Raw genomic sequence first — 22661 nt, 5'->3', positions numbered from 1 at the left:
ATAAATAACACAGGACTCTGCTACTAGAGACAATGATAAATAACACAGGACCCTGCTACTAGAGACAATGATAAATAACACAGGACTCTGCTACTAGAGACAATGATAAATAACACAGGACTCTGCTACTATAGACAATGATAAATAACACAGGACTCTGCTACTAGAGACAATGATAAATAACACAGGACCCTGTTACTAGAGACAATGATAAATAACACAGGACTCTGCTACTATAGACAATGATAAATAACACAGGACTCTGCTACTAGAGACAATGATAAATAACACAGGACTCTGCTACTAGAGACAATGATAAATAACACAGGACCCTGCTACTAGAGACAATGATAAATAACACAGGACTCTGCTACTAGAGACAATGATAAATAACACAGGACCCTGCTACTAGAGACAATGATAAATAACACAGGACCCTGCTACTAGAGACAATGATAAATAACACAGGACCCTGCTACTAGAGACAATGATAAATAACACAGGACCCTGCTACTAGAGACAATGATAAATAACACAGGACTCTGCTACTAGAGACAATGATAAATAACACAGGACCCTGCTACTAGAGACAATGATAAATAACACAGGACCCTGCTACTAGAGACAATGATAAATAACACAGGACCCTGCTACTAGAGACAATGATAAATAACACAGGACTCTGCTACTAGAGACAATGATAAATAACACAGGACCCTGCTACTAGAGACAATGATAAATAACACAGGACTCTGCTACTAGAGACAAGGATAAATAACACAGGACCCTGCTACTAGAGACAATGATAAATAACACAGGACTCTGCTACTAGAGACAAGGATAAATAACACAGGACCCTGCTACTAGAGACAATGATAAATAACACAGGACTCTGCTACTAGAGACAATGATAAATAACACAGGACCCTGCTACTAGAGACAATGATAAATAACACAGGACTCTGCTACTAGAGACAAGGATAAATAACACAGGACCCTGCTACTAGAGACAATGATAAATAACACAGGACTCTACTACTAGAGACAATGATAAATAACACAGGACTCTGCTACTAGAGACAATGATAAATAACACAGGACTCTGCTACTAGAGACAATGATAAATAACACAGGACCCTGCTACTACAGACAATGATACATAACACAGGACTCTGCTACTAGAGACAATGATAAATAACACAGGACTCTGCTACTAGAGACAATGATAAATAACACAGGACCCTACTACTAGAGACAATGATAAATAACACAGGACCCTGCTACTAGAGACAATGATAAATAACACAGGACTCTGCTACTAGAGACAATGATAAATAACACAGGACTCTGCTACTAGAGACAATGATAAATAACACAGGACCCTACTACTAGAGACAATGATAAATAACACAGGACCCTGCTACTAGAGACAATGATAAATAACACAGGACTCTGCTACTAGAGACAATGATAAATAACACAGGACCCTGCTACTAGAGACAATGATAAATAACACAGGACTCTACTACTAGAGACAATGATAAATAACACAGGACTCTGCTACTAGAGACAATGATAAATAACACAGGACTCTGCTACTAGAGACAATGATAAATAACACAGGACCCTGCTACTAGAGACAATGATAAATAACACAGGACTCTGCTACTAGAGACAATGATAAATAACACAGGACTCTGCTACTAGAGACAATGATAAATAACACAGGACCCTGCTACTAGAGACAATGATAAATAACACAGGACTCTGCTACTATAGACAATGATAAATAACACAGGACTCTGCTACTAGAGACAATGATAAATAACACAGGACTCTGCTACTATAGACAATGATAAATAACACAGGACTCTGCTACTAGAGACAATGATAAATAACACAGGACTCTGCTACTAGAGACAATGATAAATAACACAGGACTCTGCTACTAGAGACAATGATAAATAACACAGGACCCTGCTACTAGAGACAATGATAAATAACACAGGACTCTGCTACTAGAGACAAGGATAAATAACACAGGACCCTGCTACTAGAGACAATGATAAATAACACAGGACTCTTCTACTAGAGACAAGGATAAATAACACAGGACCCTGCTACTAGAGACAATGATAAATAACACAGGACTCTGCTACTAGAGACAATGATAAATAACACAGGACCCTGCTACTAGAGACAATGATAAATAACACAGGACTCTGCTACTAGAGACAAGGATAAATAACACAGGACCCTGCTACTAGAGACAAGGATAAATAACACAGGACCCTGCTACTAGAGACAAGGATAAATAACACAGGACCCTGCTACTAGAGACAATGATAAATAAGACAGGACTCTACTACTAGAGACAATGATAAATAACACAGGACTCTGCTACTAGAGACAATGATAAATAACACAGGACCCTGCTACTAGAGACAATGATAAATAACACAGGACTCTGCTACTAGAGACAATGATAAATAACACAGGACTCTGCTACTAGAGACAATGATAAATAACACAGGACCCTGCTACTAGAGACAATGATAAATAACACAGGACTCTGCTACTAGAGACAATGATAAATAACACAGGACTCTGCTACTATAGACAATGATAAATAACACAGGACTCTGCTACTAGAGACAATGATAAATAACACAGGACTCTGCTACTATAGACAATGATAAATAACACAGGACTCTGCTACTAGAGACAATGATAAATAACACAGGACCCTGCTACTAGAGACAATGATAAATAACACAGGACCCTGCTAGTAGAGACAATGATAAATAACACAGGACCCTGCTACTAGAGACAATGATAAATAACACAGGACCCTGCTACTAGAGACAATGATAAATAACACAGGACTCTGCTACTAGAGACAATGATAAATAACACAGGACCCTGCTACTAGAGACAATGATAAATAACACAGGACCCTGCTACTAGAGACAATGATAAATAACACAGGACCCTGCTACTAGAGACAATGATAAATAACACAGGACTCTGCTACTAGAGACAATGATAAATAACACAGGACCCTGCTACTAGAGACAATGATAAATAACACAGGACTCTGCTACTAGAGACAAGGATAAATAACACAGGACCCTGCTACTAGAGACAATGATAAATAACACAGGACTCTGCTACTAGAGACAAGGATAAATAACACAGGACCCTGCTACTAGAGACAACTTCCACCTGACTGTGCTGCTGCTCTAGTTTCAACTGTTCTGCCTTATTATTATTCGACCATGCTGGTCATTTATGAACATTGAACATCTTGACCATGTTCTGTTATAATCTCCACCCGGCACAGCCAGAAGAGGATTGGCCACCCCACATAGCCTGGTTCCTCTCTAGGTTTCTTCCTAGGTATTGGCCTTTCTAGGGAGTTTTTCCTAGCCACCGTGCTTCTCCACCTGCATTGCTTGCTGTTTGGGGTTTTAGGCTGGGTTTCTGTACAGCACTTTGAGATATCAGCTGATGTACGAAGGGCTATATAAATAAATTTGATTTGATTTGATTTGATTTGATAAATAACACAGGACTCTGCTACTAGAGACAATGATAAATAACACAGGACCCTGCTACTAGAGACAATGATAAATAACACAGGACTCTGCTACTAGAGACAAGGATAAATAACACAGGACCCTGCTACTAGAGACAATGATAAATAACACAGGACTCTACTACTAGAGACAATGATAAATAACACAGGACTCTGCTACTAGAGACAATGATAAATAACACAGGACTCTGCTACTAGAGACAATGATAAATAACACAGGACCCTGCTACTACAGACAATGATACATAACACAGGACTCTGCTACTAGAGACAATGATAAATAACACAGGACTCTGCTACTAGAGACAATGATAAATAACACAGGACCCTACTACTAGAGACAATGATAAATAACACAGGACCCTGCTACTAGAGACAATGATAAATAACACAGGACTCTGCTACTAGAGACAATGATAAATAACACAGGACTCTACTACTAGAGACAATGATAAATAACACAGGACCCTACTACTAGAGACAATGATAAATAACACAGGACCCTGCTACTAGAGACAATGATAAATAACACAGGACTCTGCTACTAGAGACAATGATAAATAACACAGGACTCTGCTACTAGAGACAATGATAAATAACACAGGACCCTGCTACTAGAGACAATGTTAAATAACACAGGACTCTACTACTAGAGACAATGATAAATAACACAGGACTCTGCTACTAGAGACAATGATAAATAACACAGGACTCTGCTACTAGAGACAATGATAAATAACACAGGACCCTGCTACTACAGACAATGATAAATAACACAGGACTCTGCTACTAGAGAAAATGATAAATAACACAGGACTCTGCTACTAGAGACAATGATAAATAACACAGGACCCTACTACTAGAGACAATGATAAATAACACAGGACCCTGCTACTAGAGACAATGATAAATAACACAGGACTCTGCTACTAGAGACAATGATAAATAACACAGGACTCTACTACTAGAGACAATGATAAATAACACAGGACCCTACTACTAGAGACAATGATAAATAACACAGGACCCTGCTACTAGAGACAATGATAAATAACACAGGACTCTGCTACTAGAGACAATGATAAATAACACAGGACTCTACTACTAGAGACAATGATAAATAACACAGGACCCTACTACTAGAGACAATGATACATAACACAGGACTCTGCTACTAGAGACAATGATAAATAACACAGGACTCTGCTACTAGAGACAATGATAAATAACACAGGACCCTACTACTAGAGACAATGATAAATAACACAGGACCCTGCTACTAGAGACAATGATAAATAACACAGGACTCTGCTACTAGAGACAATGATAAATAACACAGGACTCTACTACTAGAGACAATGATAAATAACACAGGACCCTACTACTAGAGACAATGATAAATAACACAGGACCCTGCTACTAGAGACAATGATAAATAACACAGGACTCTGCTACTAGAGACAATGATAAATAACACAGGACTCTGCTACTAGAGACAATGATAAATAACACAGGACCCTGCTACTAGAGACAATGATAAATAACACAGGACTCTACTACTAGAGACAATTATAAATAACACAGGACTCTGCTACTAGAGACAATGATAAATAACACAGGACTCTGCTACTAGAGACAATGATAAATAACACAGGACCCTGCTACTACAGACAATGATAAATAACACAGGACTCTGCTACTAGAGACAATGATAAATAACACAGGACTCTGCTACTAGAGACAATGATAAATAACACAGGACCCTACTACTAGAGACAATGATAAATAACACAGGACTCTGCTACTAGAGACAATGATAAATAACACAGGACTCTACTACTAGAGACAATGATAAATAACACAGGACCCTGCTACTAGAGACAATGATAAATAACACAGGACTCTGCTACTAGAGACAATGATAAATAACACAGGACTCTGCTACTAGAGACAATGATAAATAACACAGGACTCTGCTACTAGAGACAATGATAAATAACACAGGACTCTGCTACTATAGACAATGATAAATAACACAGGACTCTGCTACTAGAGACAATGATAAATAACACAGGACCCTACTACTAGAGACAATGATAAATAACACAGGACCCTACTACTAGAGACAATGATAAATAACACAGGACCCTGCTACTAGAGACAATGATAAATAACACAGGACTCTGCTACTAGAGACAATGATAAATAACACAGGACTCTACTACTAGAGACAATGATAAATAACACAGGACCCTACTACTAGAGACAATGATAAATAACACAGGACCCTGCTACTAGAGACAATGATAAATAACACAGGACCCTGCTACTAGAGACAATGATAAATAACACAGGACTCTGCTACTAGAGACAATGATAAATAACACAGGACTCTGCTACTATAGACAATGATAAATAACACAGGACTCTGCTACTAGAGACAATGATAAATAACACAGGACCCTGCTACTAGAGACAATGATAAATAACACAGGACTCTGCTACTAGAGACAATGATAAATAACACAGGACTCTGCTACTAGAGACAATGATAAATAGCACAGGACTCTGCTACTATAGACAATGATAAATAACACAGGACTCTGCTACTAGAGACAATGATAAATAACACAGGACCCTGCTACTACAGACAATGATAAATAACACAGGACTCTGCTACTAGAGACAATGATAAATAACACAGGACTCTGCTACTAGAGACAATGATAAATAACACAGGACTCTGCTACTAGAGACAATGATAAATAACACAGGACCCTACTACTAGAGACAATGATAAATAACACAGGACCCTGCTACTAGAGACAATGATAAATAACACAGGACTCTGCTACTAGAGACAATGATAAATAACACAGGACTCTGCTACTAGAGACAATGATAAATAACACAGGACCCTGCTACTAGAGACAATGATAAATATCACAGGACTCTGCTACTAGAGACAATGATAAATAACACAGGACTCTGCTACTATAGACAATGATAAATAACACAGGACTCTGCTACTAGAGACAATGATAAATAACACAGGACCCTGCTACTAGAGACAATGATAAATAACACAGGACTCTGCTACTAGAGACAATGATAAATAACACAGGACTCTGCTACTAGAGACAATGATAAATAGCACAGGACTCTGCTACTATAGACAATGATAAATAACACAGGACTCTGCTACTAGAGACAATGATAAATAACACAGGACCCTGCTACTACAGACAATGATAAATAACACAGGACTCTGCTACTAGAGACAATGATAAATAACACAGGACTCTGCTACTACAGACAATGATAAATAACACAGGACTCTGCTACTAGAGACAATGATAAATAACACAGGACTCTGCTACTAGAGACAATGATAAATAACACAGGACCCTACTACTAGAGACAATGATAAATAACACAGGACCCTGCTACTAGAGACAATGATAAATAACACAGGACTCTGCTACTAGAGACAATGATAAATAACACAGGACTCTACTACTAGAGACAATGATAAATAACACAGGACCCTACTACTAGAGACAATGATAAATAACACAGGACCCTGCTACTAGAGACAATGATAAATAACACAGGACTCTGCTACTAGAGACAATGATAAATAACACAGGACTCTGCTACTAGAGACAATGATAAATAACACAGGACTCTGCTACTAGAGACAATGATAAATAACACAGGACTCTGCTACTAGAGACAATGATAAATAACACAGGACTCTGCTACTATAGACAATGATAAATAACACAGGACTCTGCTACTAGAGACAATGATAAATAACACAGGACCCTACTACTAGAGACAATGATAAATAACACAGGACCCTACTACTAGAGACAATGATAAATAACACAGGACCCTGCTACTAGAGACAATGATACATAACACAGGACTCTGCTACTAGAGACAATGATAAATAACACAGGACTCTACTACTAGAGACAATGATAAATAACACAGGACCCTACTACTAGAGACAATGATAAATAACACAGGACCCTGCTACTAGAGACAATGATAAATAACACAGGACCCTGCTACTAGAGACAATGATAAATAACACAGGACCCTGCTACTAGAGACAATGATAAATAACACAGGACCCTGCTACTAGAGACAATGATAAATAACACAGGACCCTGCTACTAGAGACAATGATAAATAACACAGGACTCTGCTACTAGAGACAATGATAAATAACACAGGACCCTGCTACTAGAGACAATGATAAATAACACAGGACTCTGCTACTAGAGACAAGGATAAATAACACAGGACCCTGCTACTAGAGACAATGATAAATAACACAGGACTCTGCTACTAGAGACAAGGATAAATAACACAGGACCCTGCTACTAGAGACAATGATAAATAACACAGGACCCTGCTACTAGAGACAATGATAAATAACACAGGACCCTGCTACTAGAGACAATGATAAATAACACAGGACTCTGCTACTAGAGACAAGGATAAATAACACAGGACCCTGCTACTAGAGACAATGATAAATAACACAGGACTCTACTACTAGAGACAATGATAAATAACACAGGACTCTGCTACTAGAGACAATGATAAATAACACAGGACCCTGCTACTACAGACAATGATAAATAACACAGGACTCTGCTACTAGAGACAATGATAAATAACACAGGACTCTGCTACTAGAGACAATGATAAATAACACAGGACCCTACTACTAGAGACAATGATAAATAACACAGGACCCTGCTACTAGAGACAATGATAAATAACACAGGACTCTGCTACTAGAGACAATGATAAATAACACAGGACTCTACTACTAGAGACAATGATAAATAACACAGGACCCTACTACTAGAGACAATGATAAATAACACAGGACCCTGCTACTAGAGACAATGATAAATAACACAGGACTCTGCTACTAGAGACAATGATAAATAACACAGGACTCTGCTACTAGAGACAAGGATAAATAACACAGGACTCTGCTACTAGAGACAATGATAAATAACACAGGACCCTGCTACTAGAGACAATGATAAATAACACAGGACTCTACTACTAGAGACAATGATAAATAACACAGGACTCTGCTACTAGAGACAATGATAAATAACACAGGACTCTGCTACTAGAGACAATGATAAATAACACAGGACCCTGCTACTACAGACAATGATAAATAACACAGGACTCTGCTACTAGAGACAATGATAAATAACACAGGACTCTGCTACTAGAGACAATGATAAATAACACAGGACCCTACTACTAGAGACAATGATAAATAACACAGGACCCTGCTACTAGAGACAATGATAAATAACACAGGACTCTGCTACTAGAGACAATGATAAATAACACAGGACTCTGCTACTAGAGACAATGATAAATAACACAGGACTCTGCTACTAGAGACAATGATAAATAACACAGGACTCTGCTACTATAGACAATGATAAATAACACAGGACTTGGCTACTAGAGACAATGATAAATAACACAGGACCCTACTACTAGAGACAATGATAAATAACACAGGACCCTACTACTAGAGACAATGATAAATAACACAGGACCCTGCTACTAGAGACAATGATAAATAACACAGGACTCTGCTACTAGAGACAATGATAAATAACACAGGACCCTGCTACTACAGACAATGATAAATAACACAGGACTCTGCTACTAGAGACAATGATAAATAACACAGGACTCTGCTACTAGAGACAATGATAAATAACACAGGACCCTACTACTAGAGACAATGATAAATAACACAGGACCCTGCTACTAGAGACAATGATAAATAACACAGGACTCTGCTACTAGAGACAATGATAAATAACACAGGACTCTGCTACTAGAGACAATGATAAATAACACAGGACTCTGCTACTAGAGACAATGATAAATAACACAGGACTCTGCTACTATAGACAATGATAAATAACACAGGACTTGGCTACTAGAGACAATGATAAATAACACAGGACCCTACTACTAGAGACAATGATAAATAACACAGGACCCTACTACTAGAGACAATGATAAATAACACAGGACCCTGCTACTAGAGACAATGATAAATAACACAGGACTCTGCTACTAGAGACAATGATAAATAACACAGGACTCTGCTACTAGAGACAATGATAAATAACACAGGACCCTACTACTAGAGACAATGATAAATAACACAGGAACCTTCTACTAGAGACAATGATAAATAACACAGGACTCTGCTACTAGAGACAATGATAAATAACACAGGACTCTGCTACTAGAGACAATGATAAATAACACAGGACCCTACTACTAGAGACAATGATAAATAACACAGGACCCTGCTACTAGAGACAATGATAAATAACACAGGACTCTGCTACTAGAGACAATGATAAATAAAACAGGACTCTGCTACTAGAGACAATGATAAATAACACAGGACCCTGCTACTAGAGACAATGATAAATAACACAGGACTCTGCTACTAGAGACAATGATAAATAACACAGGACTCTGCTACTAGAGACAATGATAAATAACACAGGACTCTGCTACTATAGACAATGATAAATAACACAGGACTCTGCTACTAGAGACAATGATAAATAACACAGGACTCTGCTACTATAGACAATGATAAATAACACAGGACTCTGCTACTAGAGACAATGATAAATAACACAGGACTCTGCTACTAGAGACAATGATAAATAACACAGGACTCTGCTACTAGAGACAATGATAAATAACACAGGACTCTGCTACTAGAGACAATGATAAATAACACAGGACTCTGCTACTATAGACAATGATAAATAACACAGGACTCTGCTACTAGAGACAATGATAAATAACACAGGACTCTGCTACTAGAGACAATGATAAATAACACAGGACTCTGCTACTAGAGACAATGATAAATAACACAGGACTCTGCTACTAGAGACAATGATAAATAACACAGGACCCTGCTACTAGAGACAATGATAAATAACACAGGACTCTGCTACTAGAGACAATGATAAATAACACAGGACTCTGCTACTAGAGACAATGATAAATAACACAGGACTCTGCTACTAGAGACAATGATAAATAACACAGGACCCTGCTACTAGAGACAATGATAAATAACACAGGACCCTGCTACTAGAGACAATGATAAATAACACAGGACTCTGCTACTAGAGACAATGATAAATAACACAGGACTCTGCTACTAGAGACAATGATAAATAACACAGGACTCTGCTACTAGAGACAATGATAAATAACACAGGACCCTGCTACTAGAGACAATGATAAATAACACAGGACTCTGCTACTAGAGACAATGATAAATAACACAGGACTCTGCTACTAGAGACAATGATAAATAACACAGGACCCTGCTACTAGAGACAATGATAAATAACACATTACCCTGCTACTAGAGACAATGATAAATAACACAGGACTCTGCTACTAGAGACAATGATAAATAACACAGGACTCTGCTACTATAGACAATGATAAATAACACAGGACTCTGCTACTATAGACAATGATAAATAACACAGGACTCTGCTACTAGAGACAATGATAAATAACACAGGACTCTGCTACTAGAGACAATGATAAATAACACAGGACTCTGCTACTAGAGACAATGATAAATAACACAGGACCCTACTACTAGAGACAATGATAAATAACACAGGACTCTGCTACTAGAGACAATGATAAATAACACAGGACCCTGCTACTATAGACAATGATAAATAACACAGGACTCTGCTACTAGAGACAATGATAAATAACACAGGACCCTGCTACTAGAGACAATGATAAATAACACAGGACTCTGCTACTATAGACAATGATAAATAACACAGGACTCTGCTACTAGAGACAATGATAAATAACACAGGACCCTGCTACTAGAGACAATGATAAATAACACAGGACCCTGCAACTAGAGACAATGATAAATAACACAGGACCCTGCTACTAGAGACAATGATAAATAACACAGGACTCTGCTACTAGAGACAATGATAAATAACACAGGACTCTGCTACTAGAGACAATGATAAATAACACAGGACTCTGCTACTAGAGACAATGATAAATAACACAGGACTCTGCTACTAGAGACAATGATAAATAACACAGGACTCTGCTACTAGAGACAATGATAAATAACACAGGACCCTGCTACTAGAGACAATGATAAATAACACAGGACTCTGCTACTAGAGACAATGATAAATTACACAGGACTCTGCTACTAGAGACAATGATAAATAACACAGGACTCTGCTACTAGAGACAATGATAAATAACACAGGACTCTGCTACTAGAGACAATGATAAATAACACAGGACTCTGCTACTAGAGACAATGATAAATAACACAGGACTCTGCTACTAGAGACAATGATAAATAACACAGGACCCTGCTACTAGAGACAATGATAAATAACACAGGACCCTGCTACTAGAGACAATGATAAATAACACAGGACCCTACTACTAGAGACAATGATAAATAACACAGGACTCTGCTACTAGAGACAATGATAAATAACACAGGACCCTGCTACTAGAGACAATGATAAATAACACAGGACCCTGCTACTAGAGACAATGATAAATAACACAGGACCCTACTACTAGAGACAATGATAAATAACACAGGACCCTGCTACTAGAGGCAATGATAAATAACACAGGACCCTGCTACTAGAGACAATGATAAATAACACAGGACCCTACTACTAGAGACAATGATAAATAACACAGGACCCTGCTACTAGAGACAATGATAAATAACACAGGACCCTACTACTAGAGACAATGATAAATAACACAGGACTCTGCTACTAGAGACAATGATAAATAACACAGGACCCTGCTACTAGAGACAATGATAAATAACACAGGACCCTGCTACTAGAGACAATGATAAATAACACAGGACCCTGCTACTAGAGACAATGATAAATAACACAGGCAATAGGGGTACTGAAAAATGAACAATACATATAAAAGGATCATTGGTCAGAAGCCAGCCAATGAGCCAAACAGGATAAGCAGAGTCACCTTGAATCATTTTGCCCAGTAAAATTGCATTATGGGAGTTGGAGCCTGGGCGGTGATTTGTGGCCTCCTGACAGGGCTTCATTGTTCATTAGGCCCTATAGAGTGCAGCTCAGAGACACACTGGACGGACGACCTCAAAGACACCCTCAGTCTCTCACACACCCTCATTCTCTCTCACACACACAGACACACACACACACACACAATCTCACTCACACACATAATCATCCGTGGGTTCTGTTAATCAAAAATACGACAAATTATATAATTTCATCATTTATATTTTACAAAATAAGGACACACACCTGTCTCCAACAGAATCAGCCTTCTTCCATTGGAGGATTTAGTAAATCCTTGGTTGACAGTTTCCAATATACCTTCTCTTCCCACCAATCCGTAATGTATATTTTATGCAAGCTATAATATGAGAGTGCAGCCAGGGAGATTAAGTAAATCTGTGATATACTGTAGGTCTTAGTTTACACTTTGATCACACACAATAAATCATGTCACATTGCAGGGTTATGTTGGGGTCTCCACCAGCCAACCCAGGTCTCTGACGACTGGGAGGGTTTCCCTGCCCACTATGTGTGTGCCCTAATTAATGTGTATGAAATCAATGACCATTCCACATCAATTTCATTCCAACACCCACTGTTTGTGTGTGTGTGTGTTGGTGACACTGGTCATTTGCCTTCAGTTTTCCTGTGAATCCTCCCCTTGCATGGATTAAAGGATGACAATAAGGTTCTGCTTGGGTCGCCACATCCACTGCAATATACCAGCGCTTTATCAAAGACACTTATTTGGGCCAGAACCTTGTTTATTAGTTCCTTCTCCAACGCAAATGAATATGATTCGGCACATTTCCTATCTCTGTTTAAGGCCTGAGACTGATGTCGACTCATGAAATATAGAACAGGAGAGCTCTCCCGGGAATTGAATGTACTTTGGGAATATAAACTGAGAGTAATATGCCAAAGCCATTTTCTTCACATCACTCAAAGAAATGATCAAAAGGAAAGGGAGCAGGCAGGCAGGACGGTGAGTGAATGTTTAAGATAGTTTGGTGTCTGCTGTTTCTGCATCATTGTCTGGTTACGAATGTAGCTGTGGAATTCACCTTATCTGACTGGAACCTTTCTGTCTCTTCCTGTCTTTCTGTCTCTCCCCTGTCTCTTTCTCTCTCTCCCCCTGTCTTTATGTCTCTCCCCTGTCCCTTTCTCTCTCCCCCTGTCTTTCTGTCTCTCCCCCTGTCTTTCTGTCTCCACTGTCTCTTTCTGTCTCTCCCCCTGTCTTTCTGTCTCTCCCCCTGTCTTTCTGTCTCTCCCCTGTCTCTTTCTCTCTCCCCCTGTCTATCTCTCTCTCCCCCTGTCTGTCTATCTCTCCCCCTGTCTTTCTGTCTCTCCCCTGTCTTTCTGTCTCTCCCCCTGTCTTTCTGTCTCCACTGTCTCTTTCTGTCTCTCCTCCTGTCTTTCTGTCTCTCCCCCTGTCTTTCTGTCTCTCCCCTGTCTTTCTGTCTCTCCCCCTGTCTTTCTGTCTCCACTGTCTCTTTCTGTCTCTCCTCCTGTCTTTCTGCCCCCCCTCTTTTTGTCTCCCCCCTGTCTTTCTGTCTCCACTGTCTCTTTCTGTCTCTCCTTCTGTCTTTCTGTCTCCACTTTCTCTTTCTCTCTCTCTCTCTCTGTCTTTCTGTCTCTCCCCCTCTCTTTCTCCTCGTCTTTCCATCTCCCCCTCTCTGTTTCTCTCACCCCGTATTTCTTTCCCCCCCTTCTCTTTGTCTATTTGTCCCACAGCCGGACCAATGAACACCACAGCCAGTGAGGGTATCTTCCTGTGGTGACTGCAGAGTCCAGGGTTTTCCCTGTTGTATCTCCAGATCCACCACTCTGCTCTGCTCCCAAACCCCTCCACCAGCTTACATCCATCTCCCTCCTACCCTTCCTCCCTCTGTACTTCCACCCCTGAACCTCCATCAGAGTAAAAATGGACGACAGCTACGATAACAGGACTTCCTTAGTGAAGGGGGCCAAGGATATTGCCAAGGAGGCCAAGCGGCACGCCGTGAAAAAGGTCAACAAGGTCGTGGACAGCGCCACAGACGAGTACTCCCAGCGAAAATACAGCCGGTTTGAGGACGAGGTAGACGAGGGGGACGACTTTTACCATAATCCCCTGAGGCAGGACGGAGGCTACAATGACAATGACCAGGCCAGTGATGCCAGCGATGCCACAGAGGGCCATGATGACGAAGATGAGATTTACGAGGGGGAGTACCAGGGGATCCCAGCGGCTGGAGACAGGAAGGCCAGGGAGGGGCAGGTGGCTCTGGGGCAGCCCGTCACAGACAGCCTGAGAGAACGTAAGGAGCTGGAGAAGGAGAGGCAGGCGGACGAGGAAGAACTGGCCCAGCAGTATGAGCTGATCATCCAGGAGTGTGGCCATGGCAGGTTCCAGTGGCAGCTGTTCCTGGTGCTGGGCCTGGCCCTCATGTCAGATGGGGTGGAGGTGTTCGTGGTGGGGTTCGTTCTGCCCAGCGCCGAGACGGACATGTGTGCTCTGGGTGGCTCCAACTCCAGATCTGGATGGCTAGGTAAGGCGTTTGGCGTTTGGAGTGCGTGTGTGCATGTGTGTCTTCATTTGTGTGTAAAACATCAAATCAACTGGCCACATACACATATTTAGCAGATGTTATTGCGGGTGTAGCGAAATGCATGAGTGCTATAGCTGGTTTGTGTAAGAAGAAGACAGGATTAAATTACTGTTGTCCACCTAGACTAGGCTCAAATCCCTGTCATTTGCGTGAAGAACAGAAGGAAATACAGGGGGTGGAGATTGGGGTACCTTGTGAGAATTTGTTGGCAAGTGGGTAACCTGCCTCTACCATCCGTTCTACTGGACAACGGGCAATCACTGGAGAATAAACTGGATGATCTCTGTTCGAGACTATCCTACCAACGGGACATAAAAAACTGTAATATCTTATGTTTCACCGACAACACGGATAATATACAGCAGGCTGTGTTTTGTGCATCAGCAGGACAGAACAGTTACATCTGGGAAGACGAGGGGTGGGTGGGTGTGTGTCTATTTGTCAATAACAGCTGGTGCACAATGTCTAATATTAAGGAAGTCTCGAGGTATTGCTTGCCTGAGGTAGAGTACCTAATGATAAGCTGTAGACTACACTATCTACCAAGAGAGTTTTCATAAAAAATTTTCATAGCCCTCTATGTACCACCACAAACTGATGCTGGCACTAAAACTGCACTCAACAAGCTGTATAAGGTCAAAAGAAACCAAGAAAATGCTCATCCAGAAGCGGCGCTCCTAGTGGCTGGGGACTTTAATGCAGGCAAACTTAAATCCGTTTTACCTCATTTCTACCACCATGCTAATTTTCAACCAGAGGAAAAAAACTGTAGCCCACCTTTAATCCACACACAGAGACACATACAAAGCTTTCCCTCCCCCTCCATTTGACAAATCTGACCATAATTATATCCTCCTGATTCCTGCTTACTAGCAAAAACTAAAGCAGGAAGTACCAGTGACTCGCTCAATACGGAAGTGGTCAGATGACGAGGATGCTACGTTACAGGACTGTTTTGCTAGCACAGACTGGAATATGTTCCAGGAATCATCCAATGGCATTGAGGAGTATACCACCTCAGTCACCAGCTTCGACAATAAGTGCCTCGACGACGTCGTCCCCACAGTGACCGTATGCACATATCCCAACCAGAAGCCATGGATCACAGGCAACATCTGCACCGAGCTAAAGGCTAGAGCTGCTGCTTTCAAGGAGCGGAACACTAATCCAGACATTTATAAGAAATCCCACTATGCCCTCAGATGAACCAACAAACAGGCAATGCGTCAATACAGTACTAAGATTGAATCCTACTACACCGGCTCTGACACTCGTCGGATGTGGCAGGGTTTGCAAACTATTACGGACTACAAAGGGAAACCCAGCCGCGAGCTGACCAGTGACGCAAGCCTACCAGATGAGCTAAATGCCTTTTATTCTCTCTTAAGGGCAAGCAACGCTGAAGCATGCATGAAAGCAACAGCTGTTCTGGACGACTGTGTGGTCACGCTCTCCGTAAAACATGTCAACATTCACAAGGCCGCGGGGCCAGATGGATTACCAGGACATGTACTCAGAGCATGCACGGACCAACTGGCAAGTGTCTTCACTGACATTTTCAACCTCTCCCTGACTGAGTCTGTAATACCTACGTTTCAAGCAGACCACCATTGTCCCTGTGCCCAAGAAAGCGAAGGTAAACTGCCTAAATCCTAAACTCAAAGCACATGAAGTACTTTGAAAGGCTGGTCATGGCTCACATCAACATTATCCCGGAAACCCTAGACCCACTCCAATTCGCATACCGCCCAACAGATCCCCAGATGACATAATCTCAATCGCACTCCCACTGCCCTTTCCCACCTGGACAAAAGGAACCCCTATGTGAGAATGCTATTCATTGACTACAGCTCAGCATTCAACACCATAGTGCCCACGAAGCTCATCACTAAGCTAAGAACCCTGGGACTAAACACCTCCCTCTGCAACTGGATCCTGGACTTCATGACGGGCCGAACCCATGTGGTAAGAGTAGGCAACAACACATCTGCCATGCTGATCCTCAACCCTGGGGCCTCTCAGGGTGCATGCTTAGGTCCCTCCTGTACTTCCTGTTCACCCACGACTGCATGGCCAAGCAGGAATCCAACACCATCATTTCATTTGATGACGGAGCTAGGAGTGTTGGGTCCGTGTTGGATCAGACTAAAGGTGCGTCATCACACGTCATCAGAGTGCACAGCTGAACATTGTATGCTGGAGAACACTCGGTTGGTTATTTTTTATTAAAACAAACCGCAATTCATTAAATACAAATACCAAACTTGTTTTTGTGTGGATTCTGTGAAGCGGTTAGATTTTAAGAGCGAGGAAACACCGCTAACCATACAATAGTACTAAGTGGCTGTAGTACAAAAACACCGGTCGTCGTCGTGGGAAAGGCGCATTGTTAAAAACTTTTTGTTGGCTGCAGTAAAGAGCCAACCTGGATACCAAGGATATCCTGAGGAAAATCGACGACTATCAACAGCTTTACGCTATGGAGGAACAACATAGTCCATCATGGAAAGATCTGGCTACCTCACAAAAGAACCAGACAAAAAACGAAAGACAGTCCCTGTTTTTGGCCTTGTGGTAGATCTGTCGACATGCCCTTGAGCAGGGCATTGACCCTGGATACTTCTGTGTGTCGCTCTGAATGGGAGTCTGTTGGATGACTGGTGTGGTGTCGTTGTTGAGCGGCTTCACTGCAAGTACATTGTATGTTTTTGATTAATAAAAAAGAACCGTTTGCTGACGGCACAACAGTGGAAGGCCTGATCACCGACAACGATGAGACAGCCTATAGGGTGGAGGTCAGAGACCTGGCAGTGTGGTGCCAGGACAACCTCTCCCTCAACGTGAGCAAGACAAAGGAGCTGATCGTGAACTACAGGAACAGGAGGGCCGAACACTCCCCCATTCACATCGATGGGGCTGTAGGGGAGCACGTCGAGAGTTTCAAGATCCTTGGTGTCCACATCACCAACAAACTATCATTGTCCAAACACACCAAGCCAGTCATGAAGAGAGCACGACAACACCTTTTCCCCCTCAGGAGACTGAAAAGACTTGGCATGGGTCCCCAGATCCTCAAAAAGTTCTACAGCTGCACCATTGAGAGCATCCTGACCGGTTGCATCACCGCCTGGTATGGCAACTGCTCGGCATATGAACGCAAGGTGCTACAGAGGGTAGTGCGTACAGGCCAAGCTCCCCCTTTGTTTTTACACTGCTGCTACTCGCTGTTTATTGTCTACGCATAGTCACTTTACCCCTACCTACATGTACAAATTACCTCGACTAACCTGTACCCCCTCTATATAGCCTCCTTATTGTTATTTTATTGTGTTAAAAATATATACAGACTTTAGTTTCTGTAGTATATATTTTCTTAACTCTATTTCTTGAACTGCATTGCATTGCATTTCACGATAGGTCTACACCTGTTGTATTCGGTGCATGTGACAAATAGCATTTGATTCGATTTGATTAGAGTACAATGTAAAGGCATCCGCATACATTGGTTCGGCTTGCTCCTAGCAGATCTCAGCTAGGCAAAGTGACCGTCTGTGCTCTCATACTCCCTAAAGACCTTTGCTTGGAAATTAGAAAAGAAAGGGCAATATTACTGTTGCTTGTCCCTCATGATTAAACAGACTACCTCTTGCCAATCGGGAAACTCTTGGGTATATTGTGGTGGACTGTCATGCTTTTCGGGAACCTGGTAAAATGATTAAATCATTGTCAGCATGCAGTCAAAGCTTTAACTCATTTTGGAGCTAACTAGTGTTCCCCAATCATATCCTGATATCGACAGCAGATGGGTGTTGTATTCATGACATTGATAACTTAGCTAGCTAATATACATTTTAAGAAAACAAGTGATATTAAGTGGCTTGTTTTGGTGGTCAATGAGACTGAGAGAGCTAACTTAGCTAACCAGCTGAGCAAGCAAAGAATGTAACAAAACTCTCATTTAGGCAGGAGTCTCTAAATCCTGCCTATTTCTAAAATGTCCCTTCTTAAAATATGATTTTAAACCTAACCGTAACCACACTGCTAACCTTATGTCTAACTCAAACCTTAAATTAAGACCAAATAACAAATTGTAGTTTTCATAAATTATTTAGGATATAGCCAATATGGACTTTTGGCTGTGCTATCTAATGGAAACCGTATTTCTCAAGTAAATAAATGTGCATGAAAACTAGTCGCCTCTCGTTGAATGACAACAAAAACCTTCATGTTCATACTCCTTTTAGAAGTAGTTCTGTTGACCAGTCACCGACGAAAGGGCTACCAAACTTCGACTTGCCTAAAAAAAAGACCAAAACCAACAAAAACGTCACAAAATGTTGTCATAATATATGCGCAAACTGTTTAGACTTTGTATAAAAAGTCCGCAATTGTCAAACTTGAGTAAAAGTAAAGAAACCTTTAGAAAATGACTCAAGTAAAAGTCACGCAGTAAAATACTACTTGAGTTAAAGTCTAAAAGTATTTGGTTTTAAATGTACTTGGAACTGCTAAAATGTACTTAAGTATCAAAAGTATAAACCATTTAAAATTCCATATATTAAGCAAACCAGATGGCATAATTTCTTAATTTTTTTATTGACGGATAGCTAGTGTACGGCTTTCCTCCTGGGAAGGAGAGCCGGATCAAAATGCAGCGTGGTTATAGTTCATGTTTTTAATATAGGAAAACTCAACATGAACATAATACAAAACAATAAATGTGGCAAAACCGAAACAGCCCTATCTGGTGCAACAAACACAAAGACAGGAAACAACCACCCACCAAACCCAACACAAAACAGGCTACCTAAATATGGTTCCCAATCAGAGACAATGACTAACACCTGCCTCTGATTGAGAACCATATCAGGCCCAAACACAGAAACAGACAAACTAGACATCCAACATAGAATGCCCACTCAGATCACACCCTGACCAAACAAAACATAGAAACATACAAAGCAAACTATGGTCAGGGAGTGACAGCTAGGGGCACACTCCAGCAGACATAATTAAAACATTTAAGCATTTGTGTTTAGTGAGCCCACCAGTTCAGAGGCAGTAGGGATGGCCAGGGATGTTCTCTTGATAAGCGTGTGAATTTGACAATTTTCCTGTCAAAATGTAACGAGTACTTTTGGGTGTCAGGGAAAATGTATGGAGTAAAAAATTACATAATTTTCTTTAGGAATGTAGTGAAGTAAAAGTAAAAGTTGGCAAAAATAGAAATAGTAAAGTAAAGTACAGACTACCCAAAACGACTTAAGTAGTACTTTAAAGTATTTTTACTTAAGTACTTTACACCACTGCTGGGAAGCATACGGTAAGCTTGATGGTATGTTGATTTCTTTGCCCATGTTGAGGGACTAGTTTTCACAATGTGTTAACTTGGAACCACAATAGTGCAAATGGTTGCAGGTCTGTAATCCATCACTAGCAAGTCTGACATTACATGTGTGTCCAGGGGCTTTCTGTGTCATACTGTAAAAACATGGAATCAGCTGCACAGTGAACCATAGCACTGCTACTTATGTTGCTCCATGCGCTGCTTCCCCTTATTCATCACGCATTGTTGGGAAGGGCATGTATGGAGGCATTTCACTGTAATTCTACACCTGTTGTTTACAAAGCATGTGACAAATACAATTTGATTTGCTCAATCATGTCCCCTCTTTATCCATCTCTATCTCTTTCTCTCTCTCTGTCTCGCTCTCTCCTCTCACTCCTCTCTGATTGCCTCGACGCTCCTCCCCTGATGAGGTGACTTAGGCTGAACGTGATTGTGTTTGTTTGGGTGTGTGTGTGTGTGTGTGGACACACTCCATGATTACTTTGACCTTGTTGGAATCCAATTGGGCTTTTACAGGATAATGATACTTAATTACAGTAAACAAATGGTAAAGAGGGTATTTGCTATACAGGTGCAGTGGTAATACTGTATCTATTCTACATTTAAAAGGTAGACTACATGTAACTTAATTGCTGTTGAGTAGAGCTCAGTCCAAGCATAGGTGATATGTCTCTGTTAATGATGCTTTGAGTATAGTCTCAAACTGCCAACTTACTGGTAGGCCAACACTTTTACTGGCTCACTATATCTAGGTGTTTGTCTCTTTTCTGCAAAGCACAAATTGTACCTAAGATTCAAATACACTAAATCATTTGCAAAGGCCACAAATCCTTCTATTTCAAAAGCACCAACTAGTTGTTGGCGGTGTAAGCATATTTACTTACACATCTGTACATTCTGTATCAGTACAACATGGGTGTGATTTGGTGGTAAGTTAGTTACACTTGAGGAGACTTTGTTTCCATGCAGACGGATCTCAGGGAAACATTAATCACATCGCAGGGTGGTCAAACTGAGCCCAGAGTAACTGAATAATGCAATATGAAAAACACAAAGACCTGTACGGGATGCACAACAAATATTACAGAATTCAATTTGGACCTAACAAGATCCCTCAGGAATCTTAACTGCTGCATGTGAATGAGGGAGGAATGAGAGGTTCTAGAGTGGGAGGTGAAAAGGAGAGAGAGAACAGTGAGCAAAAAGAGAAGGATAAAGAGAAGGATAAAGGATAAAGGTGAGTGGCAGGAATGGCGAGTGAAGAGATAATGAAGAAAGAATTATATAGGGGAGGAGAAAGGAAGAGGAATACATGGGATGGAGGGAGGGAAAAGTAAGTAACAGAGGAGAGGGAGAGGAGAGGGAGCAGATAGGGAGGGAGGGGGATGTGGGAGGAGAGGGAGCAGAGAGGGAGGAGAAGGAGCAGAGATGGAAGGGGAGGAATGTGGGAGGAGAGGGAGCAGAGAGGGAAGGGGGATGTGGAAGGAAGGGAGCGGAGAGGGAAGGGAAGGGGGATGTGGAAGGAAAGGGAGCGGAGAGGGAAGGGAAGGGGGGTGTGGAAGGAAAGGGAGCAGAGAGGGAAGGGGGATGTGGAAGGAAAGGGTAGCAGGCAGAGGGAAGGGAAGCGGGTGTGGAAGAAAAGGGAGCAGAGAGGGGAAGGGGATGTGGAAGGAAAGGGAGCGGAAGAGGGAAGGGAAGGGGAGGTGGAAGGAAGGGAGCAAGGAGAGGGAAGGGGGATGTTGGAAGGAAGGGAGCGGAGAGGGAAGGGGGATGTGGAAGGAAAGGGAGCGGAGAGGGAAGGGGGATGTGGAAGGAAAGGGAGCAGAGAGGGAAGGGGGATGTGGGAGGAAAGGGAGCAGAGAGGGAAGGGGGATGTTGAAGGAAAGTGGAGCAGAGGAGGGAAGGGGAATGTGGAAGGAAAGGGAGCGGAGAGG

At 41.3% G+C, this 22661-nt stretch overlaps 1 protein-coding gene across 2 annotated transcripts in view; it reads left to right on the top strand.

Annotated features, from left to right (window-relative positions):
• The window catches only part of LOC109894916 (synaptic vesicle glycoprotein 2C), a 77801-nt gene that overhangs the window by 11974 nt on the left and 43166 nt on the right, over positions 1-22661 (top strand). Inside the window, exon 2 of one of the 2 annotated variants that reach the window (XM_031829915.1) lies at positions 14521-15317. In XM_031829915.1, the coding sequence (XP_031685775.1) occupies positions 14711-15317 (607 nt within the window). In that variant the 5' untranslated portion in view covers positions 14521-14710. Of the gene's footprint in view, positions 1-14520; positions 15318-22661 lie in introns of those variants that run through there. The other variant, XM_031829916.1, reaches the window with a different exon arrangement.

This window comes from Oncorhynchus kisutch, linkage group LG8, assembly GCF_002021735.2.
Source record: "Oncorhynchus kisutch isolate 150728-3 linkage group LG8, Okis_V2, whole genome shotgun sequence".
NCBI lineage: Eukaryota > Metazoa > Chordata > Actinopteri > Salmoniformes > Salmonidae > Oncorhynchus > Oncorhynchus kisutch.
Note: the sequence above shows the minus strand (reverse complement) of the source record. Positions and strands in the feature narration are given on the sequence as shown.